This window comes from Piliocolobus tephrosceles, chromosome 6, assembly GCF_002776525.5.
Source record: "Piliocolobus tephrosceles isolate RC106 chromosome 6, ASM277652v3, whole genome shotgun sequence".
In the NCBI taxonomy this organism is placed as follows: domain Eukaryota; kingdom Metazoa; phylum Chordata; class Mammalia; order Primates; family Cercopithecidae; genus Piliocolobus; species Piliocolobus tephrosceles.
The window spans coordinates 28,939,820-28,962,477 of NC_045439.1; the positions used below are offsets into that span (position 1 = coordinate 28,939,820).

The 22,658-nt window shown below is 40.6% G+C and overlaps 1 protein-coding gene across 1 annotated transcript in view; it reads left to right on the top strand.

Annotated features, from left to right (window-relative positions):
* SPTLC2 (serine palmitoyltransferase long chain base subunit 2) overlaps nt 1–22,658 on the top strand; it is a 109,666-nt gene that overhangs the window by 31,613 nt on the left and 55,395 nt on the right. The window contains exons 3-6 of the mRNA XM_023184946.2: nt 4,549–4,703; nt 7,085–7,233; nt 12,754–12,878; nt 20,260–20,353. Of these exons, the coding sequence (XP_023040714.1) occupies nt 4,549–4,703; nt 7,085–7,233; nt 12,754–12,878; nt 20,260–20,353 (523 nt within the window). The remainder of the gene's footprint in view (nt 1–4,548; nt 4,704–7,084; nt 7,234–12,753; nt 12,879–20,259; nt 20,354–22,658) is intronic.

Consider the following 22,658-nt stretch of genomic DNA (forward strand, 5'->3'; position numbering starts at 1 on the left):
GTACTGCTCAGTAAATGTTTGTTCAGCGACTGAGTATTAGGTCAATGATGATGAGTAAGCCTTAACTAAAGTCACTTCACAGTGACCAAACTGAGGAGGAGGAAAAGAGTGGTGGAGATGGGGGAATGAGGGTTGGAATCGTGGGGGTATTACTCTGCGGAGAGAACTGTCTTATTCTTGAATGTATCCTGAAAGTCTAGCATACAATCCAGTATGTATCAAGTACTCACTAAAATATATTTGAATAAATAAATGAAAAGATACCTGTCCCTCCTCCCCCAGTTTAACTGTGGTCTTAGAATATTTGAAGTTAACCTGATATTTTTGGAAATACACTCCCATTGCCTAGAACTGGAACTGCAAGTAGTGACCCCTCCCCTCCTTTTTCTCATGGCTAAGCTGCGGGGAGTTTGGTTTGCTGCCCTTTGCATCTTTTCTTAAATTAATTAATTAATTAATTAATTATTGAGACAGCTTTTCACTGTTACCCAGGCTAAATTGCAGTGATCCGATCTTGGCTCACTACAACCCCAACCTCCTGAGCTCAAGTGATCCGTCCACCTCAGCCTCCTGAGTCCCACTCCTGGGACTACAGGCACGTGCCACCACACCTGGCTAATTTTTGTATTTTTTGTAGTGACAAAGTTTTGCTACATTGCCCAGGCTGGTCTCAAACTCCTAGGCTCAAGCAATCCATCTGCCTTGGCCTCCCAAAGTGCTGGGATTACAGCATGAGCCACTGCGCCCAGCCATGCCCATCAGATCTTTCTGCTGAACCTACTGACTGAGATCAGAGCTACCACCCTGGAGCTTAGCTAAGGAGTAAAGGGGGGTGGAGACTTCGGCTGTGAGTCCCTCTCTCCTACCATTCTATGCCACCTGCTTTTGGTCTCTAACATCCCTCATTGTGACAGCTTCTCCTCCTTTACCCTGTGCTAATGTGACTTAAATCATTTGTTAAGGAGAAATGGAAATGTGTGACCATTACAGGCACAATTCTTTGTTCAGGAAATTGGAACCCATTGCTTCCTTCCTAACCCCAGACAACTGTGCCTCTGGTTTTCTTTGTTTAGCCTTGAGCTCTACTTCATTCGGTCCTGCAGCCTTTTCTCTATCTTGGGGTTTGATAACCCCTCTGGCATTTGGAGCAGACTCGTGAGATTTTTGTTTTGTAAAGTAAAAACAAAAAAATATTGCTTTTGTTGCTAAATAGAAATTTGTCTGTAAGGAAATATTTCTCTTAATATTGGAGTTAATACTTCAAACATTAATGTGCAGTGTTTAGAAAGGTTATAAAGAAATGAGATCAGCCACACGCTGTGGCTCACGCCTGTAATCCCAGCACTTTGGGAGGCTGAGGCAGGCGGATTCTTTGAGGTCAGGAGTTCAAGACCAGCCTGACTGACATGGTGAAGCCCTGTCTCTACTAAAAAATACAAAAATTAGCCGGGTGTGGTGGTGGGCACTTGTAATCTCAGCTACTTGGGAGTCTGAGACAGGAGAATCACTTGAACCCAGGAGGCAGAGATTGCAGTGAGCCAAGATCACACCATTGCACTCCAGCCTGGGTGACAGAGAACGACTCTGTCTCAAGAAAAAAAATTAAAAAAAAAAAAAAAAGAGAGATGAGATAATCAGTACTGTCATTTCCTTCATTAGAAGGATTAGTACTGTTACCCTTTTTGATGTGAATGAAAAGGATTGAAGACTACTTTTTGTTTTTTTTTCCTTTGGGAAATAAATGCATGGGTAAAAACAGCCAAATAAAAAGTTTTAATTAGAATTGAATATCTCTATTCCTATTTTAATTCAACTAGTATACTTGTTGGAAGGCTATCAAAACAGACATACCATTTAAATGAAAAATTTCCAATTGTGATAGACATGTTATTTATGGATATTTTCTGTCCTGAGGAAAATTAACTATTAGAACCAGTTGTATGAGAGATGGCAGCTGGGCGCAGTGGCTCACACCTGTAATCCCAGCACTTTGGGAGGCTGAGGTGGGTAGATCGCCTGAGGTCAGGAGTTTGAGAGCATCCTAGCCAACATAGTGAAACCCCGTCTTTACTAAAAATACAAAAAATTAGCTGGGCGTGGTGGCGGGCGCCTGTAATCCCAGCTTCTCAGGAAGCTGAGGCAGGAGAATAGCTTGAACCTGGGAGGCAGAGGTTGCAGTGAGCCGAGATCCCACCATTACACTCCAGCCTGGGCAACAAGAGCGAAACTCCGCTTCAAAAAAAAAAGAGAGATAGTATCAGGTACTGCAGATTTTTAGAGTAGCTTCTGACTTCGCTCAGCCTTATTTATAAGATTTATCTACTGGGAGGCTCATTTAGTAGGCACTTGAGAGTCTGGTGTCATAGAAAGTTGTTAATTTTAGAGTTATATGTAGCCGCCTTTAGCAATGAAAATCTTTTACAGAATAAGACTTAAGCTTTTTCAATGTTTTTGACTAATTTAGTTAACAGGTTAATTTATATTGGCACCAAGCCTAGATCTGATGGCTGTCAATTCAGTAGTTGCTGATATAGTAAAACTGTAGTTTCATTTTCTTGTTTGGTTTCCCCTTTACATTCAAGAGTTTAAGTAGATCTCGTGTGGTCTGGTCACATGTATTCTGAGTAGTGGTCATACCACACCAGGCATAGCGTTTCTGCTCCACTGTGACTTGATTTTTCACAGACTTAAGTTTTAGTACAACTTAATCTCTCAGAGCCTTTAAGTTCCTGAGCATAGGAATTCATTTTGGGAATGTATTTTCTTTTCTTTCTTTTTAAAATTTTTTTTGTAGAGACAGGGTCCCACTGTGTTGCCCAGGCTGATCTTGAACTCTTGGACTCAAGTGATCCTCCTGCCTTAGCCTCCCAAGTGTTGGGATTATAGGCGTGAGCCACTGTGTCCTGCCTTCTTTTCTTTTTGAGACAGGCTCTCGTTCTGTTGCACAGACTGGAGTGCAGTGGTATAGTCACAGCTCACTGTCACTTCAGATTCCAGGCCACAAGCGATCCTTCCACCTTAGCTTCCCCAAGTGTTGGAATTACAGGCATGAACCATTGTACCTGGCCTTTTTTTTTTTTTCCTTTCTTTCTTTTTAAAAAAATTCCTTTCTAAAGGAAAAAGAACCTAAGGTGGGTGGCTTCCTATAACCCTTTTTTTTTTTTGAGATAGAGTCTCACTCTGTTGTCCAGGCTAGAGTGCAGTGACCACGGCCCACCGCAACTTCCGCCTCCCGGGTTCAAGCGATTCTCCTGCCTCAAGCCTCCTGAGTATTTGGAATTACAGGCCCACGCCACCATGCCCAGCTAATTTTTGTATTTTTAGTGGAGACGGGGTTTCGCCATGTTGGCCAGGCTGGTCTTGAACTCCTTAGACTTCAAGTGATCCACCCACCCACCTGCCTCAGCCTCCCAAAGTGCCGGGATTACAGGCGTGAGCCACCACACCTGGTCCCTATATCGTATTTTATAGTGTTTCTTGTTTACTGTTTTCTCTTTGGATTTGTTTCATTTTGATCCTTGACGATATGCAAAGGATGGAATCTTAATTTTGGAATTATTTTTCTTGGTTGAAATTGGAATTATAGTGGTTTTTAGGGCATTTCTCCTAATCTTTTAATGTGAGGGGAGGCTTGTGGGGAGGGAGGAGCAGTCTTTTTGAGATTGTTAGGAAGGGAAACCATTTAATGACAGAATGGTACAACTACAACATATTTTTATGAGGACTACTTTGTTAATTTACATTCGTTTGCTCTACATTCATGAAGTCAGTTATTTGAAACCATGTAATGTATGTCAACTATCAAAGTTAAGTGACTTTTATCTGATAAGAGTTGTGTTAAAGTAAACATAGAACATTGATGCCTTTCTAGATGTTTTCCTGATACATCAGGGTTTTTGTTGTTGTTGTTTTTGTTTTGAGATAAGAGTCTCTGTTATCCAGCCTGTAGTACAGAGGTGCCATCATAGCTCACTGCAGCCCCAACCTGCTGGGCTCAAGGGATCCTCCTGCCTCAGCCTCTCGAGTAGCTGGGACTACAGGTGCACTGCACCTGGCTAATTTTTGAAATGTTTTTGTTGAGACAGGGTCTTAACTATGTTGCCCAGGCTTGTCCCGAACTCCAGGGCTCAAGCAATCCTCCTGCATTGGCTTTCTAAAGTCCTGGGATTACAGGTGTGAGCCACCAAGCCTGTCCTGATTTAGTAGTTAATTAAATATAAGTGGCCTCTCATTCTCAGGTGCTCTTACAGTATGAAAATGGAAGTTGTAAAGATTGTTTTTAAAGTAACTCTGGAATGATAGACAGTGGAGACTTGGAAGGGTGAGGGAGTGAGGGTGGATGATGAGAAATTACTTAATGGGTACCATGTGTGTTATTTGAATGATTGATACTCTAAAAGCCCTGACTTGTCCATTACACAATCTTGAATATAATGAAATTGCTCTTGTGCCCCATAAATTTACAGAAATAAAAAGTCATGTCGTCTGTTAAAAATTTTTTATGAAGTAACTCAGGTAAATTTATGGTATGTCACCATTTCTTGGCAGGACTTTGTGTCATTGTATCAAGATTTTGAAAACTTTTATACAAGAAACCTGTACATGAGAATAAGAGACAACTGGAATCGGCCAATCTGTAGTGTGCCTGGAGCCAGGGTGGACATCATGGAGAGACAGTCTCATGATTATAACTGGTCCTTCAAGTGAGTCTTGGTTGGGAAATTATTTCTTGACAACAACTACAAAAGGGTTTCTTCATTTGAGAAAATATGTTATTGTAAATTGAGTATTCTCTCAAAATAGGAGTAGCAGCTGAGGATACAGTACGATTGGTGTCCTTATTCTTCATTGTTGAGCTTTTAAAGATACATCTTTCTGTTACATTTGATACTGTGTTGGGTTATAGTTCAGAACAAAATTTGGCTTATGTATGTATGTATGTATGTTTTGAGACATAGTTTTGCTCTGTCACCCAGGCTGGAGTACAGTGGTGTGATCTCACCTCACTGCAACCTCCGCCTCCCAGGTTCAAGCAATTCTCATGCCTCAGCCTCCCGAGTAGCTGGGACTACAGGCACACACCACCACACCTGGCTAATTTTTGTATTTTTTTGTAGAGATGGGGTTTCACTATGTCGGCCAGGCTGGTCTTGAACGCCTGACCTCAAGTGATCCGTTCCCCTCAGCCTCCCAAAGTGCTGGGATTACACGTGTGAGCCACCACGCCTTTCCTGGCTTATTTATTTTTAAAAATAACTCCTATTGATAATAAATAGTGTACAAAAGTTTAGTCTGTTTTATTTTTGGTCTTTTTAAAAAAAAAAAAAAAAGGAAGAAAAGCTCTCCTTTCCATTATGCCACTTATCAGAATTAAGTATCTGAATTTATTTCTGGATGTTGTGATTTTTCAAATGATTAAGGATGATATGTGGAGTGTTACTTAAATGGATTGAATGGTTTGGAAAACTTTTTGTATTTTTAACATTGTATTGGTTTGTTTGTTTACTTGTTTGAGTCAGAGTCTCACTTTGTTGCACAGGCTAGAGTGCAGTGTCACGGTCTCAGCACACTGCAACCTCCACCTCCCAAGTTCAAGTGATTCTCCCACCTCAGCCTCCCTAGTAGCTGGGACTACAGAGATGCACCACCATGCTCAGCTACTTTTTGTATTTTTAGTAGAGATGAGGTTTCACCATGTTGGCCAGGCTGGTCTCGAACTCCTGGCCTCAAGTGATCGGTCCACCTTGGCCTCCCAAAGTGCTGGGATTACAGGTGTGAGGCACCGTGTCTGGCCTTAATATTGTATTGTTTAGATTGTACAAGTATTACATGATTGAATTGCCATTATAAAAAAAAAGATAAATAATACAGATAAACTGTTAGTTCCCATGACAGCTAACCCCATTTCCTCTGCATGTCCACCCCCTTGCAGATCCTCCTCCACTCCCCAGAGGTAACTGTTGTTATCACTTTATTTTGTATTGTTTTTTGTATTGTTTCTCAAGATCTTTTCTGTGGGGATAGAGTGACACTCTATGTCAAAAAACAAAAATTTATTTTACAGCTTGCCTTCTTTTTTTTTTTTGAGACGGAGTCTCGCTCTGTCGCCCAGGCTGGAGTGCAGTGGCGCCATCTCGGCTCACTGCAAGCTCTGCCTCCTGGGTTCATGCCATTCTCCTGCCTCAGCCTCCCGACTAGCTGGGACTACAGGCACCCATCACCACGCCCGGCTAATTTTTTGTGTTTTTTTAGTAGAGACAGGGTTTCCCCATGTTAGCCAGGATGGTCTCAATCTCCTGACCTCATGATCTGCCCGCCTCGGCCTCCCAAAGTGCTGGGATTACAGGCGTGAGCCACTGTGCCCGGCCTACACCTTGCCTTCTTAGCTTGGTCACATATTGGTGACACCCCTTCTCATGTGTATATTCACAGCATGTTTACTATTTGTAATGACTACATCGTATTTTGCAGTATAGATCTGCCATGGTGCGACAGGTTGGGCTGTATTAATAATCTCAGAATCTCAGGGAATTAAAACAGTGACAGTTTATCCTTGTCCATACTTTATGTTCATCCTAGGTCGGTGGGGCCCCAGAACCATTTTGTCCTTAGTTAGGGGCCCAGGCTGCCTCAGCTTCCATTGTATGAAATGTCACTGGTCCCTGTACCTGGGGAATGGAAGTGGCAGATTGTGCAGTGACTCTCAAAGGATCCTCATGTGTATATATGCTCATGTACAGGAGTTACTGAGCCAGAGTATATATATCTTTTAATGGATAAGTACTACCAACCTGCCCTCCAAAGAACGAACAAGAAAAAACCTGATACTCTTATGTACAGTGTCCTGTAAGAGAAGTGACTGTCCTGGCCAACACTGGATATCATTAGTATTAAAATCTTTATCACTATTAATAAATGAAAATTGGTTATTTTAACTTCCATTTCCATAATTGGTAGTGTGTTTGAGATTTTTTTATATAGACTTTGTTCTCTCTGCTTCCTTTTGTGTTACTAGTGGGTTTGCTATTACATTTAAGTACTTTTTTGCTCATGTGTTTCATTGTTTTATGCTGTTGATACACAGGTATACAGGGAATATAATAAAAGGTGTTATAAACATGGGTTCCTATAACTATCTTGGATTTGCACGGAATACTGGATCATGTCAAGAAGCAGCCGCCAAAATCCTAGAGGAATATGGAGTTGGAGTGTGCAGTACTCGGCAGGAAATTGGTAAGTGAAAGCTATATTTGGCCAGCTGCTGTTTTTTGACCTTGTTTTAGTCAGGGACAAATAATAGTGATATTGACCTAAAGTATTAAGTATCTACACTTTGTCATGTCATTTAGATAAGGTGAAGAATGCTTTGTTTTTCTGAAGTGTGATGGATGATTTTAATGCTTTCAACACATTTTGAGATGTGTTTATCTTTCCCAATGTGTTATACATATAGATTGTCCCTCGAAAAGTCCTGCCACTGTTTGTTTCATTTATAACTTTGATGTTGATTTCATTGGCTTTTGCAAATGTTAGTGGTTAAGAGTGCCACTTATTAGGATGCTGGGCATATGAGAGTTAATCTGCTTTCATACTGGTAAATTGGGGCCAATAATAATTGCTGCCTTATAGAGCTCTTTTAAGACTTACGTAAGCTAATCCATGTAGAGCACTTGGAACATAGTAGACAATAAATATAAACTCTTTTTATTATTGTTTTAAATTTATAAAATATAGTAATAGCTTTATATAAAGAGATTCAATTTATTTTACTTCAGAGGAAGATTTCAGATTTTTCTAATTTGTTTCAGAGAACTGATAACCCTAGAAGCTACGAAAACTTTCCAAATACCTATTACTGTGAATATCCCTAAGCACAGTAGATTAAAAGAACAGTTCATTGTTAGTTGTTTCTCAGGGTTCTAGGGATTGGCAAGCATAGTTGGGTGGTTCTTACCCAAGGTTCCTCTCACGGTTCACTCAGTGGTGGCTGTATGGCTGGAGACATATGAAGCCTTCTTCATTCACTTGTTTCACCTAGGCTGGGGTGGCTGGAGCTCTGTGTGGCCTCTCCATGTTTCTTACTTGGGCTTCTTCATACCATGGTGGTCTTGGGGAGTTGTTCATCATGCATGGCAGCAGGCCTCTAGAGCAAGCATACAAAGATACCTGACTGAGGCCAGGCGCGGAGGCTCATGCCTGTAATCCCAGCACTTTGTGAGGCCAAGATAGGAAGATCAGCTGAGGCCAGGAGTCGGAGACCAGTCTGAGCAACATAGTGAGACCTGGTCTCTACAAAAAATAAAGATAAAGTAGCTGAACATAGTGGCCCACGCCTGTGATCCTAGCCACTCAGGAGGCTGAGGCTGGAGCATCCCTTGAGCCAAGGAGTTTGAGGCTGCAGTGAGCTATGATCGTGCCGCTGCACCCTAGCCTGTGACAGAGTGAGACATTGTGTCAAAAAAACAAAAACGAGACCTAGTTGAAAGCTGGAAGGCTTTTTAGGCACTAGCTGTACAGGTCCAGAATATCGCTTGTGCCTCTTCCTGTTGGTCAAAGTGTCACTAAGGTCAGCCCAGATTCAAGGGTGGTGGGGATTGCCCTCCTCCACCTCCAAATGGGAAGAGTAACAAAGAATTTGCATCCTTATTTAATATTCCACAGCAACTCTGTCAACTCAGGAAATTTAAAACAAAATGAAGAAAGGAAAAAGGAAAAATAAAATTGTGCAGATTTTTATATCTATTTATTTAAATAGATAGATACATGGATTATAGATAGATAGATGCAGGATCTCTGTTGCCCAGGCTGGAGTGCAGTGGTGCAATCATAGCTCACTTCAGCCTCAAACTTCTGTACTCCAGCCATCCTCCCACCTCAGCCTCCTAAGTTAGGACTATAGGTGCACGCCACCGTGCCCAGCTGATTTTTTAAATGTAATTTTTGTAGAGCTGGGGATCTCTTTCAAGAGGCTATGTTCCCCAGGGTATTCTTGAACTCCTGGCCTCAGGTGATTCTCCTAACTCAGCCTTCCAAAGCACTGGGATTGTAAGTGTGAGTCACCATGCCTGGCCCCACCATCTAATTTTAAATATTTTCATTCCTCCTAAAAGAAACCCTATACTCAGTAGCATTCATTGGATACTGTTTCCCTTCCCCCTACAAGTCCTTGGCAACCAGTAGTCTACTTTTTGTCTTTATAGATTTGCCTATTTTGGACATTAAATATAAAAGGAATTCTATAACATTTGGTCTTTTCTGTCTGACTTCCTTCACTAGCACAGTATTTTCAAATTCATCCATGTTGTACCATCTAACAGCAATCCATTCTTTTCCATGACTGAATAATAATCCTTTGTGTGAGGGTGCCACATCTTGTTTATCCACTTATCACTTGATGGTCATTTGGGTTGTTTCTGCTTTTTGGCTATTGTCAACAGTGCTGCTGTGAACGTGGGTGTACAAGTTTTTGTATGATGTATTTTTGTTTCTCTTGGGTTTATGCTTACTAGCGGAATTGCTAGGTCGTATGGTAACTCTGTGTTTGACTTTTTGAGGAATTGCTAAACTGTTTTCCAAAGAGACTGCACTGTTTTACAATCTCTCCGTCAATGCGTGAGGGTTCCTGCTCATTTTTATATCGTCTTCCAGTCGTCTTTTATGTAGCCCAACTTTAACCCTTGCTTACTTTGCTGCCTGTTCCCTCCAGTTTTTAAACTTCTCTAGGGTTCCATACAGTGAATTTACTTGGTTTTCAAAGAATTCCACTCTATAAGAGCATAGATATGACCTTCTTCTAACTGTCATTTTCCAGTTATATTAGTTTCCTGTGGCTGCTGTAACAAAATATCAGAAACAGAGTGACTTAAAACAAAAAAAAGTCTTGTCTCATAATTCTGTGGTTTATAGGTTTGGGGTCTAGGGTGTCAGCAGGGCCATGCTCTCTGATGCTCCAGAGAATCCTTCCTAGCTTCAGGTGTTGCCAGCAATCGATGATGTTCCCTGGCTTATAGTGCATCACCCCACCACATGGCTGTCTTCCTGTGTGTCAAACATTGTCATCTTCTGGTTGGGCACAGTGGCTTATGCCTGTCATCCCGGCACTTTGGGAGGCTGAGGCGGGCAGATCACTTGAGGTCAGGAGATCAAGACCAGCCTAGCCAACGTGGTGAAACCCTGTCTTTACTAAAAATACAAACATTAGCCGGGCATGATGGAAGGTGCACACCTGTAATTCCAGCTACTCAGGAGGCTGAGGCACGAGAATCACTTGAACCTGTGAGGCAGAGGTTGCAATGAGCCGAGATCACACCGCTGCACTCCATCTGGGCAACAGAGTGAGACTCTGTCTCAAGAAAAAAAACAAAAAAACAGCATTGTCTTCTTCTGTGTTCCTTCTTGTGCATGTCTATCTCTGTGTCCAAATTTCCCCTTTCTATAAAGACATTAGCATCCCCCTAATGGCCTCATTTTAATTTGATTACCGCTGGAATGTCCCAGTTTCCAAAGAAGGTCACATTTTTCTGGGAATGAGGACTTCAGAATACCTTTCTGGTGAGACACAATTGAACCCATAATGCTGTCCTTCTATATATTTTCCATTTTCATTAATTGTGTTCAGAATTATAGATGTCCACTAATTAATAAAAAATTGAGCTTTTTGCTTTTATTTCTTGGTTATCCAGCTGTTTTGTGACGATTTTCAAGAGGAAGATGGGAATAGAACATTTTTATTTCCCCCTATCTTTAAAACAGAGTTGCTAAATGGCACTCCAGAAATGACAAGCCTTTTGATCTAATCCTGTGGTTAAAGGAGCATTGTGCAGTGATGACATATAGTAAGGATACCTTATACCTTTATGGCATTTTATATTTTATAAAGTACTCGGCTGGGTGCAGTGGCTCATGCCTGTAATCCCAACACTTTGGGAGGCCAAGGTGGGTGGATCTCTTGAGGTCAGGAGTTCGAGACCAGCCTGGCCAACATGGTGAAACCCTGTCTCTACTAAAAATACAAAATAGCCAGGCATGGTGGCGTGCACCTGTAATCCCAGCTACTTGGGAAGCTGAGGCAGGAGAATCGCTTGAACCCAGGAGGCAGAGGTTGCAGTGAGCTGAGATTGCGCCACTGCACTCCAGCCTGGGCAACAGAGCGAGACTCTGTCTCAAAAAAAAAAAAAAAGCTCAAACATATTCTCTCTTTTGATCCTCACAACAATGTCATTAGGTAGATAGGGCAAATTATTACTGCTATTTAGAAGTATTTAGCCCAGAGGCCGGGTGCGGTGGCTCAAGCCTGTAATCCCAGCACTTTGGGAGGCCGAGACGGGCGGATCACGAGGTCAGGAGATCGAGACCATCCTGGCTAACATGGTGAAACCCCGTCTCTACTAAAAAATACAAAAAACTAGCCGGGCGAGGTGGTGGGCGCCGGTAGTCCCAGCTACTCCGGAGGCTGAGGCAGGAGAGTGGCATAAACCCGGGAGGCAGAGCTTGCAGTGAGCTGAGATCCGGCCACTGCACTCCAGCCTGGGCGACAGAGCGAGACTCCGTCTCAAAAAAAAAAAAAAAAGAAGAAGTATTTAGCCCAGAGACTTCCTAAGGACTTTGATTAAGCAAGCCGTAAGGACACATAGCATCCAAGTGTAGCAGTCTTCTTTCCTAGCATTTTTTCTCTCTGTAATGTCATTTAGTCCTTAAAGATTTGAGTACCAATATAAAATTGCAGTACAAATTTACCAGTCAGTTCATAGTGAGGGAAGAAACTTTTTTTTTTTTTTGAGTCAGAGTCTCACTCTTTTGCCTAGACTGTAGTGCAGTGGCACAATGTCAGCTCATTGCAGCCTCTGCCTCCCAGGTTCAAGTGATGCTCCTGCCTCAGCCCCCGAGTAGCTGGGATTACAGGCACCAGCACCACGCCCAGCTAATTTTTGTATTTTGAGTAGAGAGAAGGTTTCACCATGTTCACCAGGCTGGTCTTGAACTCCTGACCTTAGGCAATCTGCCTTCCTCGACCTCCCAAAGTGCTGGAATTGCAGGCGTGAGCCACTGCACGCTGCCGGGAAGAAACGTTTTTACCTGTCTCTTGCTATATAAAAGCCATCTCAAAACTTAGTGGTTTAAAACAGCAACAGATTGATTTGCTCATGATTCTGCAATTTAGGGAGGGCTTGATGTTATCTTAGCTCCATGTGGTATTGGGTAGGCAGTTATGACTGTGTACAGAGTATCCAAGATGTGTTAACTCACATGTTTGACACCTCAGCTGGGTGGCAGGAAGGGCTAAAGGCTGGCTGGACATCTCTCTGTTTCTCTTTCTCTCTCTGTCTCCCCCTCTCCTTAGGTCTTTCTCTCCTCCTTCCATAGTCTCTTATCCTCCAGTTCCCACCCCCCGCCCATGTTCTGTTTTTGCAACAGGCCAATTAGATTGTTTTATGTAGCAGCTGACTTCAAAAGTATAAAAGCAGATTTTGCCAGGCCTCCTAAGGCCTAAACCTGGAACTAGTATGCACAAACAGGAATGGGAGAAATTATTGGCAACCCTTTTGGGGAAATTCCACTGCAGGTGCTGAATCAGATTTTGTTCAACTATTGTGTTCTTTATGAGCGCATATTACTCTTCATAATATTGACTCCTTCATAGATCTTAGTCTGAAAAGGACACAACACATACACTATGATTTCTTTTAATAAAGTGATGAGTAATTCTTAAATTCAGGATTTTGTGATACTGACTTTCTTAACTTCTTCACACAGGAAACCTGGACAAGCATGAAGAACTAGAGGAGCTTGTAGCAAGGTTCTTAGGAGTAGAAGCTGCTATGGCGTATGGCATGGGATTTGCAACGAATTCAATGAACATTCCTGCTCTTGTTGGCAAAGTAAGACACTTTGTCATTTATGAAAACTCCCTCATGTATATCTTCTTTTGTTTTGAAAAGCATTCAGAGTGAGCTAAAAGCTGTTGTAAACTTTAGACTAAACATAGTTGAGCCAAAGATATCTCTACCACAAATTGTTTTTTTGCTTTCTTTTTTTTTTGAAATGGAGTCTTCTTTTTTCGCCCAGGCTGGAGTGCAGTGGCGCCATCTCAGCTCACTGCAACCTCAGTCTCTCAGGTTCAAGCGATTCTCCTGCCTCAGCCTCCCAAGTAGGTGGGACTACAGGTGTGTGCCACCGCGCCTGGCTAATTTTTTGTATTTTTAGCAGAGGCGGTGTTTCACCACGTTGGCAAGCCTGGACAACATAGTGAGGCCTCATCTCTATTTTATTTTTTAAGTGAAAAACAATTTGTGGCTGGGCGCGGTGGCTCACACCTGTCATCCCTGTGCTTTGGGAGGCTGAGGTGGGCGGATCAACTGAGGTCAGGAGTTTGAGACCAGCCTGTGTTTATATATTTATATGTACATATAATATACATATTATATATGATATATAATATACATAAATGTGATATACATAATATATATGATATACATATTACATATGCATATTTTATATATATATCCCCAAGTGGGTAGCGCATGTGAGAGGGCACAATCTGTATGTAAATGTAAATTATGTCTCAGCAGATTGGTGCTCTCATCCTGAAAGGCCCTTTGAGGTTATTTATTCTCATGTTTAATATGACATCTAGGAATGGTATATTGAAAATGTGGTGGATTAACTCAAGCAGGAGAATTGAGTTTTTGTTTTCTGATTGTTTATATGGTCACTCAGCTGTGTGACTGTGAGCATGTCAAATAATCTTTCTGATCCTCCACATTTCTTTTGTAAAATGAGGTGGTTGAGCTAGATTAACTTTAAAGTCCTTTTTAGTTATGCAATGTATGGGTCTGTAAAGTACAGGTGGGACAAATAGAAAACAAACAGCAAGATAGGAGATTTAAACCCATCTGTATTGATAAACATTAAATATAAATGGTTTATACATTCCAAGGAGAAGACAAAGATTGTCAGATAAAATTAAGTAGGTTTCCAAACACAAAATAGCAACTTATGTTAAATATGAAGACACAGGTTAAAAGGAAAAGGATAGAAAAAAATACAGCATGCAAATAGTAATCAGAAGACATTTGAAGTGTCTGTATTAATATAAACAAAGATTTCAGAGCAAGAACTATTTCTGGTGATAAAGAGGAACATTGTGTAATGATTAAGGAATTAATTCATCAAGAGGATGTAATTTTAAATGCATAGGTGCTTATCCCGTTTATGCCTAATGTTCCATTATTGGAACGTGAAGCATGTGGGAGTTATTTATATCCTACTGCTCAAGGTCATTGCCAAGGTCTGATTTTGCAATTCAAAAAATTGTAACCTCTGGCATAAATGGTTTATGAACAGAGCTTCAAAGTACATGAAGCAGAAATTGATGAAACTAAAAGAAGTAGACAAATAGAAAATTGTAATTACAGACATTAACCCATCTCTCTTTTTATTTTTTTATTTTTTTATTTTTTTATTTTTTGAGACAGAGTCTTGCTCTGTTGCCCAGACTGGAGTGCAGTGGCGTGATTTCGGCTCACTGCAAGCTCCGCCTCCCGGGTTCACACCATTCTCCTGCCTCAGTCTCCCGAGTAGCTGGGACTACAGGCGCCCGCCACCATACCTGGCTAATTTTTTGTATTTTTAGTAGAGACAGGGTTTCACCGTGTTAGCCAGGATGGTCTCAATCTCCTGACCTCATGATCTGCCTGACTCGGCCTCCCAAAGTGCTGGGATTACAGGTGTGAGCCACTGCGCCCGGACCTAACCCCTCTCTCTTAATTGACAGAAGAATGAAACAGAAAATCAGTAATGATATAGAACATTTGGAAAACACTGTCAACCAGTTGACCTAGTTGAGAGTCTTGCAACACTTCACTCAACAACAGCAAAACATTTACTACCAAAGACCATATTCTAGGCCATTAAGCCAGTTTTAGTAAATTTTAAAGTATTAAAATTATTCAAAGTATGTTCTGTGATCACAGTGGAATTTAAATGAGAAATTAATAACACAAAGATACCTGGAAAATCTTTGACTATTGGAAAATTAAACAACATACTTGTAAATAACCCATGGGCCAAAGAAGAAAAAATAAGGGAGAATAAAAATATTTTGAACTAAATGGAAATGTAACCTATTACAATTTGTTGGATGAAGCTAAAGCAATGCTCAGATGGAAATGTATAGCATTAAATGTTTATACAAGTTGAGCATCCCTAATCCCAAAATCTGAAATCTAAAATGTTTCAAACTCACAAATATTTTGAGTGTCATCATGACAGCTCAAAGAAAATGCTTAGGGGTGCTAAAGCAGTAAATATAATGCAAATAATCCAAAATCCACAAAAATCTGAACTCTGAAACACATCTGATCCCAAGCATTTTGAATAAGGGATATTCAACCTGTATTAGAAAAAAGTAAAGCTTGTAGCTTAAAAAATTAGGAAAAGAAGAACAAGTTGAACCCAAACTAAGCAGAAAGAAGAATATAATGAAGATAAATGTAAAAATGAATGAATTAGAGAATAGATAATAGGGAAGTTAGTGAAACCAAAGCTGATTCTTTGAGAAAATGAATACAGTTGATAAATCTCTAGCCAGAATGGTCAGGATAAGAAGAGAGAAGATTCATATTACCAGTAACATGAGTGAGAGAGGGGGACATCACCACACGTCCTATGGACATTAAAGGATAATAAGGGAATATTAAGAACAACTTCATACCAATAAATTCAACAACTTAGATAAAATACACAAAATTCCTTGTAAGACATAAATGTATGTCTCTTTGACTTCACATTATAATACATTGCTGTCCTGCATTTTGAAGTACAAACCTGAGATTCTTTTTTGTTAGAATTTTTAACACCAGAGGATTAGAACATCTCATCTTGCTCTTCTCTCTGTATGCCTACAGACTCTAACAAAGGATTATCTAGAATTAGATGTTTTCTACACAGACCTGAAAGATACAACCATAAAGATTTATATTCCAAATCAGACTATAGTTGAAATATTATTAAATATCATTTAATCTGTTAAAGACAGTAACTTACCCAGTTTTAATGATCTTTTGAATCTGATACTGAATTTCCATGTGAGGTGGTTAATTGCTCAGTTTAATGGCAGGATGGGGCAGTTGGGGCAGTATATTGATTAAGAACATAGGTTCTGGAGGCAGACACTTGTCTTATGTAATAATTATTTTGTGGCCAGGTGCAGTGGCTCACTTTGGGAGGCCGAGGCGGGCGGATCACGAGGTCAGGAGATCAAGACCATCCTGGCTAACATGGTGAAACCCCATCTCTACTGAAAATACAAAAAATTAGCTGGGTGTGGTGGTGGGCGCCTGTAGTCCCAGCTGCTCAGGAGGCTGAGGCAGGAGAATGGTGTGAACCCGGGAGGTGGAGCTTGCGGTGAGCAGAGATCGCACCACTGCACTCCAGCCTGGGTGACAGAGCAAGACTCCATCTCAAAATAATAATAATAATAATAATATAATTATTATTATTTTGTTACTGTGCTTGTGACCTTGAGCAAGATTTTAAACTCCTGAACGAGAGTTTCCTCATATGTGAAATGGGAGTGATAATAGGGTCTATTACATAGACTTGTTTTGAGGATTACAAGTGATAATGCTTTTAAATCTTTTAACATCATACCTGAAACATTAAGCATTTAGATGTTAACTGCTAGTGTGAATATCTATTTTATGAATATCTATTTTATTTTTGAACCAAATATTTAATAAAGCTTTTCAGAATAAGTTCTAAAGGAAAAAGACAGATTGATACATTGAAATGGTGAATAAGGCTGTCTAAAAAAGACTGTCTAAAAAGAGTTCCTTTTTGCCAGAAGAAAAGAACATATTGCTTTTGCAGGTTTGCCAGAAAAATATTTAGCTGGAAAGAGGAGAAAATAAAATTTTGTGTGGAGGGGAAGGGAAGGGAAGATACCTTTTCAGATAGAGTTGATTGCCAAGAATGGTAAGTAAATAATTTGAAGACTTGCTGAAGAGAAATCTGACCTCTCCTTATTTCCTCCCCCAGTTTCGCTTTTTCAATTTTAACACTTTTTTTGAAACTTAAATTTAGACTTACAAAAAGAGTTACAAAAGAGTACAGAGAGTTCCTGTACACCATTCATTCAGCTTCCCTTTATGTTAACATCTTGAATAACAGTGGAACCATTTCTTACAGCTTAGAAATTAACTGTGATACAATACTATAACTAAAGTACAGGACGTATTTGGTTTTCCCTGGTTTTTCACTGAAGTCCTTTTTCTGCTTCAGGATCCAGGTGAGGATCCACATAGCCTTTAGCTGTTGTAGCTCCTTGGTCTCCTCTAATCTGGGATAGTTCCTGTCTTTCTATGTCTTTCATGACCTTAATACTTCTGAAGGGTACTGGTGCCTTAATTTGCAGAATGTCTCCAATCTGGGTCTGTCTGCTGTATTGTTATGGTTTGATTGAGCCCGTGCATTATTGAGAAAGCTACCACGGATGTGGTGCCCTTCTCAGTGAATCATGCGAGAGACTGTGATTTCAATACATATTACTGATGATGTAAATCTTAATCACTTGGCTCAGGTGTCAGCAGGGATTTTCTACTACCAACGTACTGCTTTTCCCTTTGTAATCACCATATATTGTGGCAGAGATACTCTGGGACTATATATAGCATTTTGGATTAAACTTTCACCCACTAACTTTAGTAGGCGTCTCTGATCTTGCCTGTGGCAGTTATTACCTTGGTGTTCTAATGGTGGTTTTTCTGTTTTTCTCTTTCCTTCTATACTTACTAATTAGAATTTTTGTGTAAGGAAGAGTTCTTGCTTCTCCCTTATTTATTTATGTAATTATGGGTTTGTGAATATTTTTATTATTTGGCTTATAATTCAACACAATTGCTTCTTTTTTGTTGCTTGACTTTTAGTTTTGGCCATTGGGAGCTCCTTCAGGTGGGTACCTGTGTCCTTGGACTATATAATAACTTTTTTTTTTTAAAGCATTCTCATACTTTCTGGCATAATAAAATGCTCCAGGATCATCTTATGTTTTCCCTATCCCAGTTTTGGAATTAACCAGTTCTCCAAGAAGCCCTGATTCTTTTTATTGGAGAATGGTATTTAGAAACCAAGGTCTGGGAACTAGGTGTGTGTATTGCTACAGGAGTGTCACTGCTTCTCACCTCTCAGTGACTAGAGCTAGAAAATGTATGTATGTATGTATGTATGCTAACTCATGCATACACGTGTGTGTATGTGTGTGTGTGCATGCATAAAGATTTGAAAGCCAGGAGTCTGTATTGATACTGCCAACTCTGCTTTTCTTCTCCTCCTTCTCCTCCTCTTCCTTCTTCTCCTCCCATCTTCCGTCTTCTCCTGCTCCTCCTCCTCTTTTTTTTTTTTTTTTTCAGACAGAGTCTCCCTCTGTAACCCAGATTGGAGTGTAGCAGCACAATTTTGGCTCACTGAAACCTCTGCCTCCTGGGTTCAAACGATTATCCTGCCTCAGCCTTTTGAGTAGCTGAGATTACAGGTGCCCATCACCAAGCCCAGCTAATTTTTGGGGGGTTTTCTTTTTGTTGTTTTTTTTGTTTTTTTTAGTAGAGATGGGGTTTTGCCATGTTGGCCAGTCTGGTCTCGAACTCCTGACTTCAAGTGATCCACCCACCTTGGCCTCCCAAATTGCCAGGATTACAGGCATGAGCCACTATGCCTGGCGACTTCATTTTTAATCTGTATATTTTTAACCAGGGTAGCTTTTTTATCTTAATAAATACTATGTGCTTAATAAAAATTTCAAACACAACTACTGTTACAAGTTTCTTAAGCATTCCTTTAAGAATATTCTGTAATAAATAAGCATGTATATATATATATATATATGTGTGTGTGTATATATATATATATATATATATATATAGTTGACTCTTGAACAATGTGGTTTGAATTATGCAGGTCCACTTATACATGGATTTTTTTCAACCAAATATGGATCAGAAATACAGTATTCAGCCAGGCACAGTGACTCACACCTGTAATCTTGGCACTTTGGGAGGCCGAGGCGGGTGGATCACCTGAGGTCAGGAGTTCAAGACCAGGCTGGCCAACATGGTGAAACCCCATCTGTATTGAAAATACAAAACTTAGCCAGGCGTGGTGGCAGGCACCTGTAATCCCAGCTACTTGGGAGGCTGAGGCAGGAGAATTGCTTGAACCTGGGAGGCGAAGGTTGCAGTGAGCCAAGATTGCACCCACTGCACTCCAGCAACAAGAGCAAGACTCCGTCTCACACACACACACAAAACATAGTATTCATGGAACACAAACCCCAAGTATATGGAGGGCCTGCTTTTCCTATAAGCAGGTCCCACGGGGCTAACTGCAGGACATGAGCATGTATGGATTTGGATAAATGTGGGGGTGAGGCAGTTCTGGAACCAAGTCCTTCTGTAGACTGAGGGATGACTGTGTGTCTGTGTATCTTCTCTCTTCTTTTTATTCTCATGGGAGCATGCTAGATACTTTCTGCACCTTTTTCATCTGACTGGATATTTTGAGGCTGTTTTTGACAGAGAAAAACCTGTTTCTGGGTTCCGACCTGACAGGTTGAAGGGCCCCCTGAGAGACAGAAGAGTAAGAACTGCAGTAAAAACAAAAAAAAAACCCGAGACCTTCAGCCTTGTTGCCTTAGCAGAAACTGATGTTTGTGTGTTAAAGCAAAGCTTGTTTGGAGATTTTAAGATAAAACTGAAGCCTACAGTCCATGTTATGTGGGGAAAAGGTTAATAAGTAGGATCTTCCAAGTAGGTTCTTCCCTGGACTCCGAATATGAGTAGTAGTGAGAGAATGAACCATTTCCACAGACATGACCCCATCAGCTGCCATTTCCCACAGGTGAACAGAACATCATACTAAAACTACATGGAATTCTCTCACATAAAGAAACCAAAACGTTTTAGAGACTAATGTGTCATGTTTTAAATATAAATAAAGACCTGTTGCCATATATCTGACTATTTACCTCAGTCATGGGACTGAAGATATTAAATTAAAAGGCTAGAATTTTGCATCTACTTTTAAGGTGTCTTTACAAAAAACAAATGATCATGTATACTTTTTTCCTCTTCTTAAAATTGATCACTGTGCTGTTGTGCACGATTTCCTTAATAAGATACAGTTATTAGTGCGTGTGGCGTTTTGTGATTTGTGTAACTAACCCTTTCCCTTCCAGCTTCTTACCTTTCTGTTCCTGTGATATTGCAGGGTTGCCTGATTCTGAGTGATGAGCTGAACCATGCATCACTGGTTCTAGGAGCCAGACTGTCAGGAGCAACCATTCGAATCTTCAAACACAACAGTGAGTTTGCTGCGGAATTCACTGCTGGCCTTGGTGTTTATTATTCTTTGGATCCATGGTGGGAATTAACATTAGTTATATTAGCAGTTGAAAATATAAATGAAGCTAAAGTAGCAACATTTAAAATGTTCTTCTGGTCCAGTCTTTTAAAATTAGAGTTTGAAGGAAGCCTCTTGTACAAATATAATACCATCCTTTTATTTGACCATTAAGTTTTCCATCCCATTTCGTTGTTTACAAATCTCTTACTCAAATACATTTACTCGATGCCTATAGTGTATCTTGCCATAAGACTAGCGGTGTTTAGATGAATAAATCAAGGTCTCTGACTGGTTAATGAAGAGACTTAATAGATAAGCCAGTGTTTACAATACAGCGGACAGGTGCTGAAGTACAGCCAGCCATGAATAGATGCTGTGGGAGCACGGAGGAGGGTGCCCCTGAGCCAGACCTTTCCTGCCTTAGTGGAAAATCTTTGCGTGTTATTAAAATGATTATTTAGAATAAAAATGTATAACTTTCATAGTTAAAACACACACATAGGCAGAAAAGATAACCAAACTGTATGTTTAATATCATCTTTTCCCAGAATGTGTGCAGGCACAGACAGGTTTGGAAGAATGTATACCGAAATGTTAGGTGTGTACCCATGGATGGAAGGATCATAGATGATAACATCATTTTTGCTTTTGTTTTTGTTTTTGTCTTGTCTAAAATGTTTTACAGTGGGAAATGAGATCTTATTAAATATCACTACGTAACCTGTTATTTCCTTCCTTCCTTCCTTCCTTCCTTCGTTCCTTTCTTCCTTTCTTTCTGACAAGAGTCTCGTTCTGTCACCGAGGCTGGAGTGCAGTGGCTGAGCCTTGGCTCACTGCAACCTCCGCCTCCCGAGTTCAAGCGATTCTCCTGCCTCCACCTCCCGAGTAGCTGGATTACAGGGGCACGCCACCACACCTGGCTAATTTTTAGTATTTTTAGTAGTGACGGAGTTTCACTGTGTTGGCCAGACTGGTCTTGAACTGACTTCAGTTGATCCTCCCGCCTTGGCCTCCGAAACTGCTGGGACTACAAGTGTGAGCCATCACGCCTGGCCCCTTTTTACAATACACTGTGATTGTTGTTTGTCATTACATGTGACTCTACCTCATTCTTAAATGCCAGTGTGGCAGTCAGTGCCTGGATGTGCCTTCATTTAATTGCTCCCTGAATTGGACATCAGGGCTGTTTCTAAATTTTTCTACTGGGAACAGCACTATACTTACAGTTTTGTACAATCATCTGGTTAGTGCCTTAGGATAAATTTTTAGTAGTCTCAGAATGCGTGGTTAAAAGTGTATACATTTTTAATAGTTTTCCGAATTGCCTCTAAGCATTATATGAACTCTTTTTTTCACTTTTGTTTTAGGTTCAGGGGTACATGTACAGGATTGTTATATAGGTAAATTGCATGTCTCGGGGGTTTGTGTACAGATTATTTTGTCACCCAGGTAATCAGCATAGTACCTGATAGGTAGTTTTTCGAACCTTACCCTCCTCCTCCCCTGCTTCATCCTCAGGTAGGCCCCAGTGTCTGTTGTTCCCTTCTTCATGTCTGTATGTACTCAGTGTTTAGCTCCCACTTATAAGTGAGAACATGTGGTATTTTGTTTTCTGTTCCTGTGTTAGTTTGCTTAGGATAGTGGCTTCTAGCTGCATCCTTGTTGCTGCAAAGGACATTATCTCATTCTTTTTTATAGCTACATAGTATTCGATGGTGTATATGTACGTGTATGTGTGTATATATATATATATATTTTTTTTTTTTTTTTTGAGACAGAGTCTTGCTCTGTCACCCAGGCTGGCATGCATTGGCATGAACTGAGCTCATTGCAACCTCCAATTCCCCAGCTCAACCGATCCTCCCATCTCAGCCACCGTAATAGCTGGGATTACAGGTGTGTTCCACCATGCCTGGCCAGGGTCTTTTTTTTTTTTTTTTTTCCTTCTGTATTTTTTGTAAAGATGGGGTTTCACCATGTTGCCCAGGCTGGTCTTGAATTCCTAGGCTCAAGCAATCCATCCACCTTGGCCTCCCAGTGCTGGAATTATAGGCATGAGCCACCACACCTGGCCCCACATTTTTTTAATCCAGTTTACTGTTGATGGACATTTAGGATGATTCTATGTCTTTGCTGTTGTGAATAGTGCTACAATGAACATATACATGCTTGCGTCCTATATGAATTTTACTCAACAGTGTGAGATTGACTGTTCCTACTCACTGGCCATTCACTCAGTGAATCATTTTAAATCTTTCCAAATC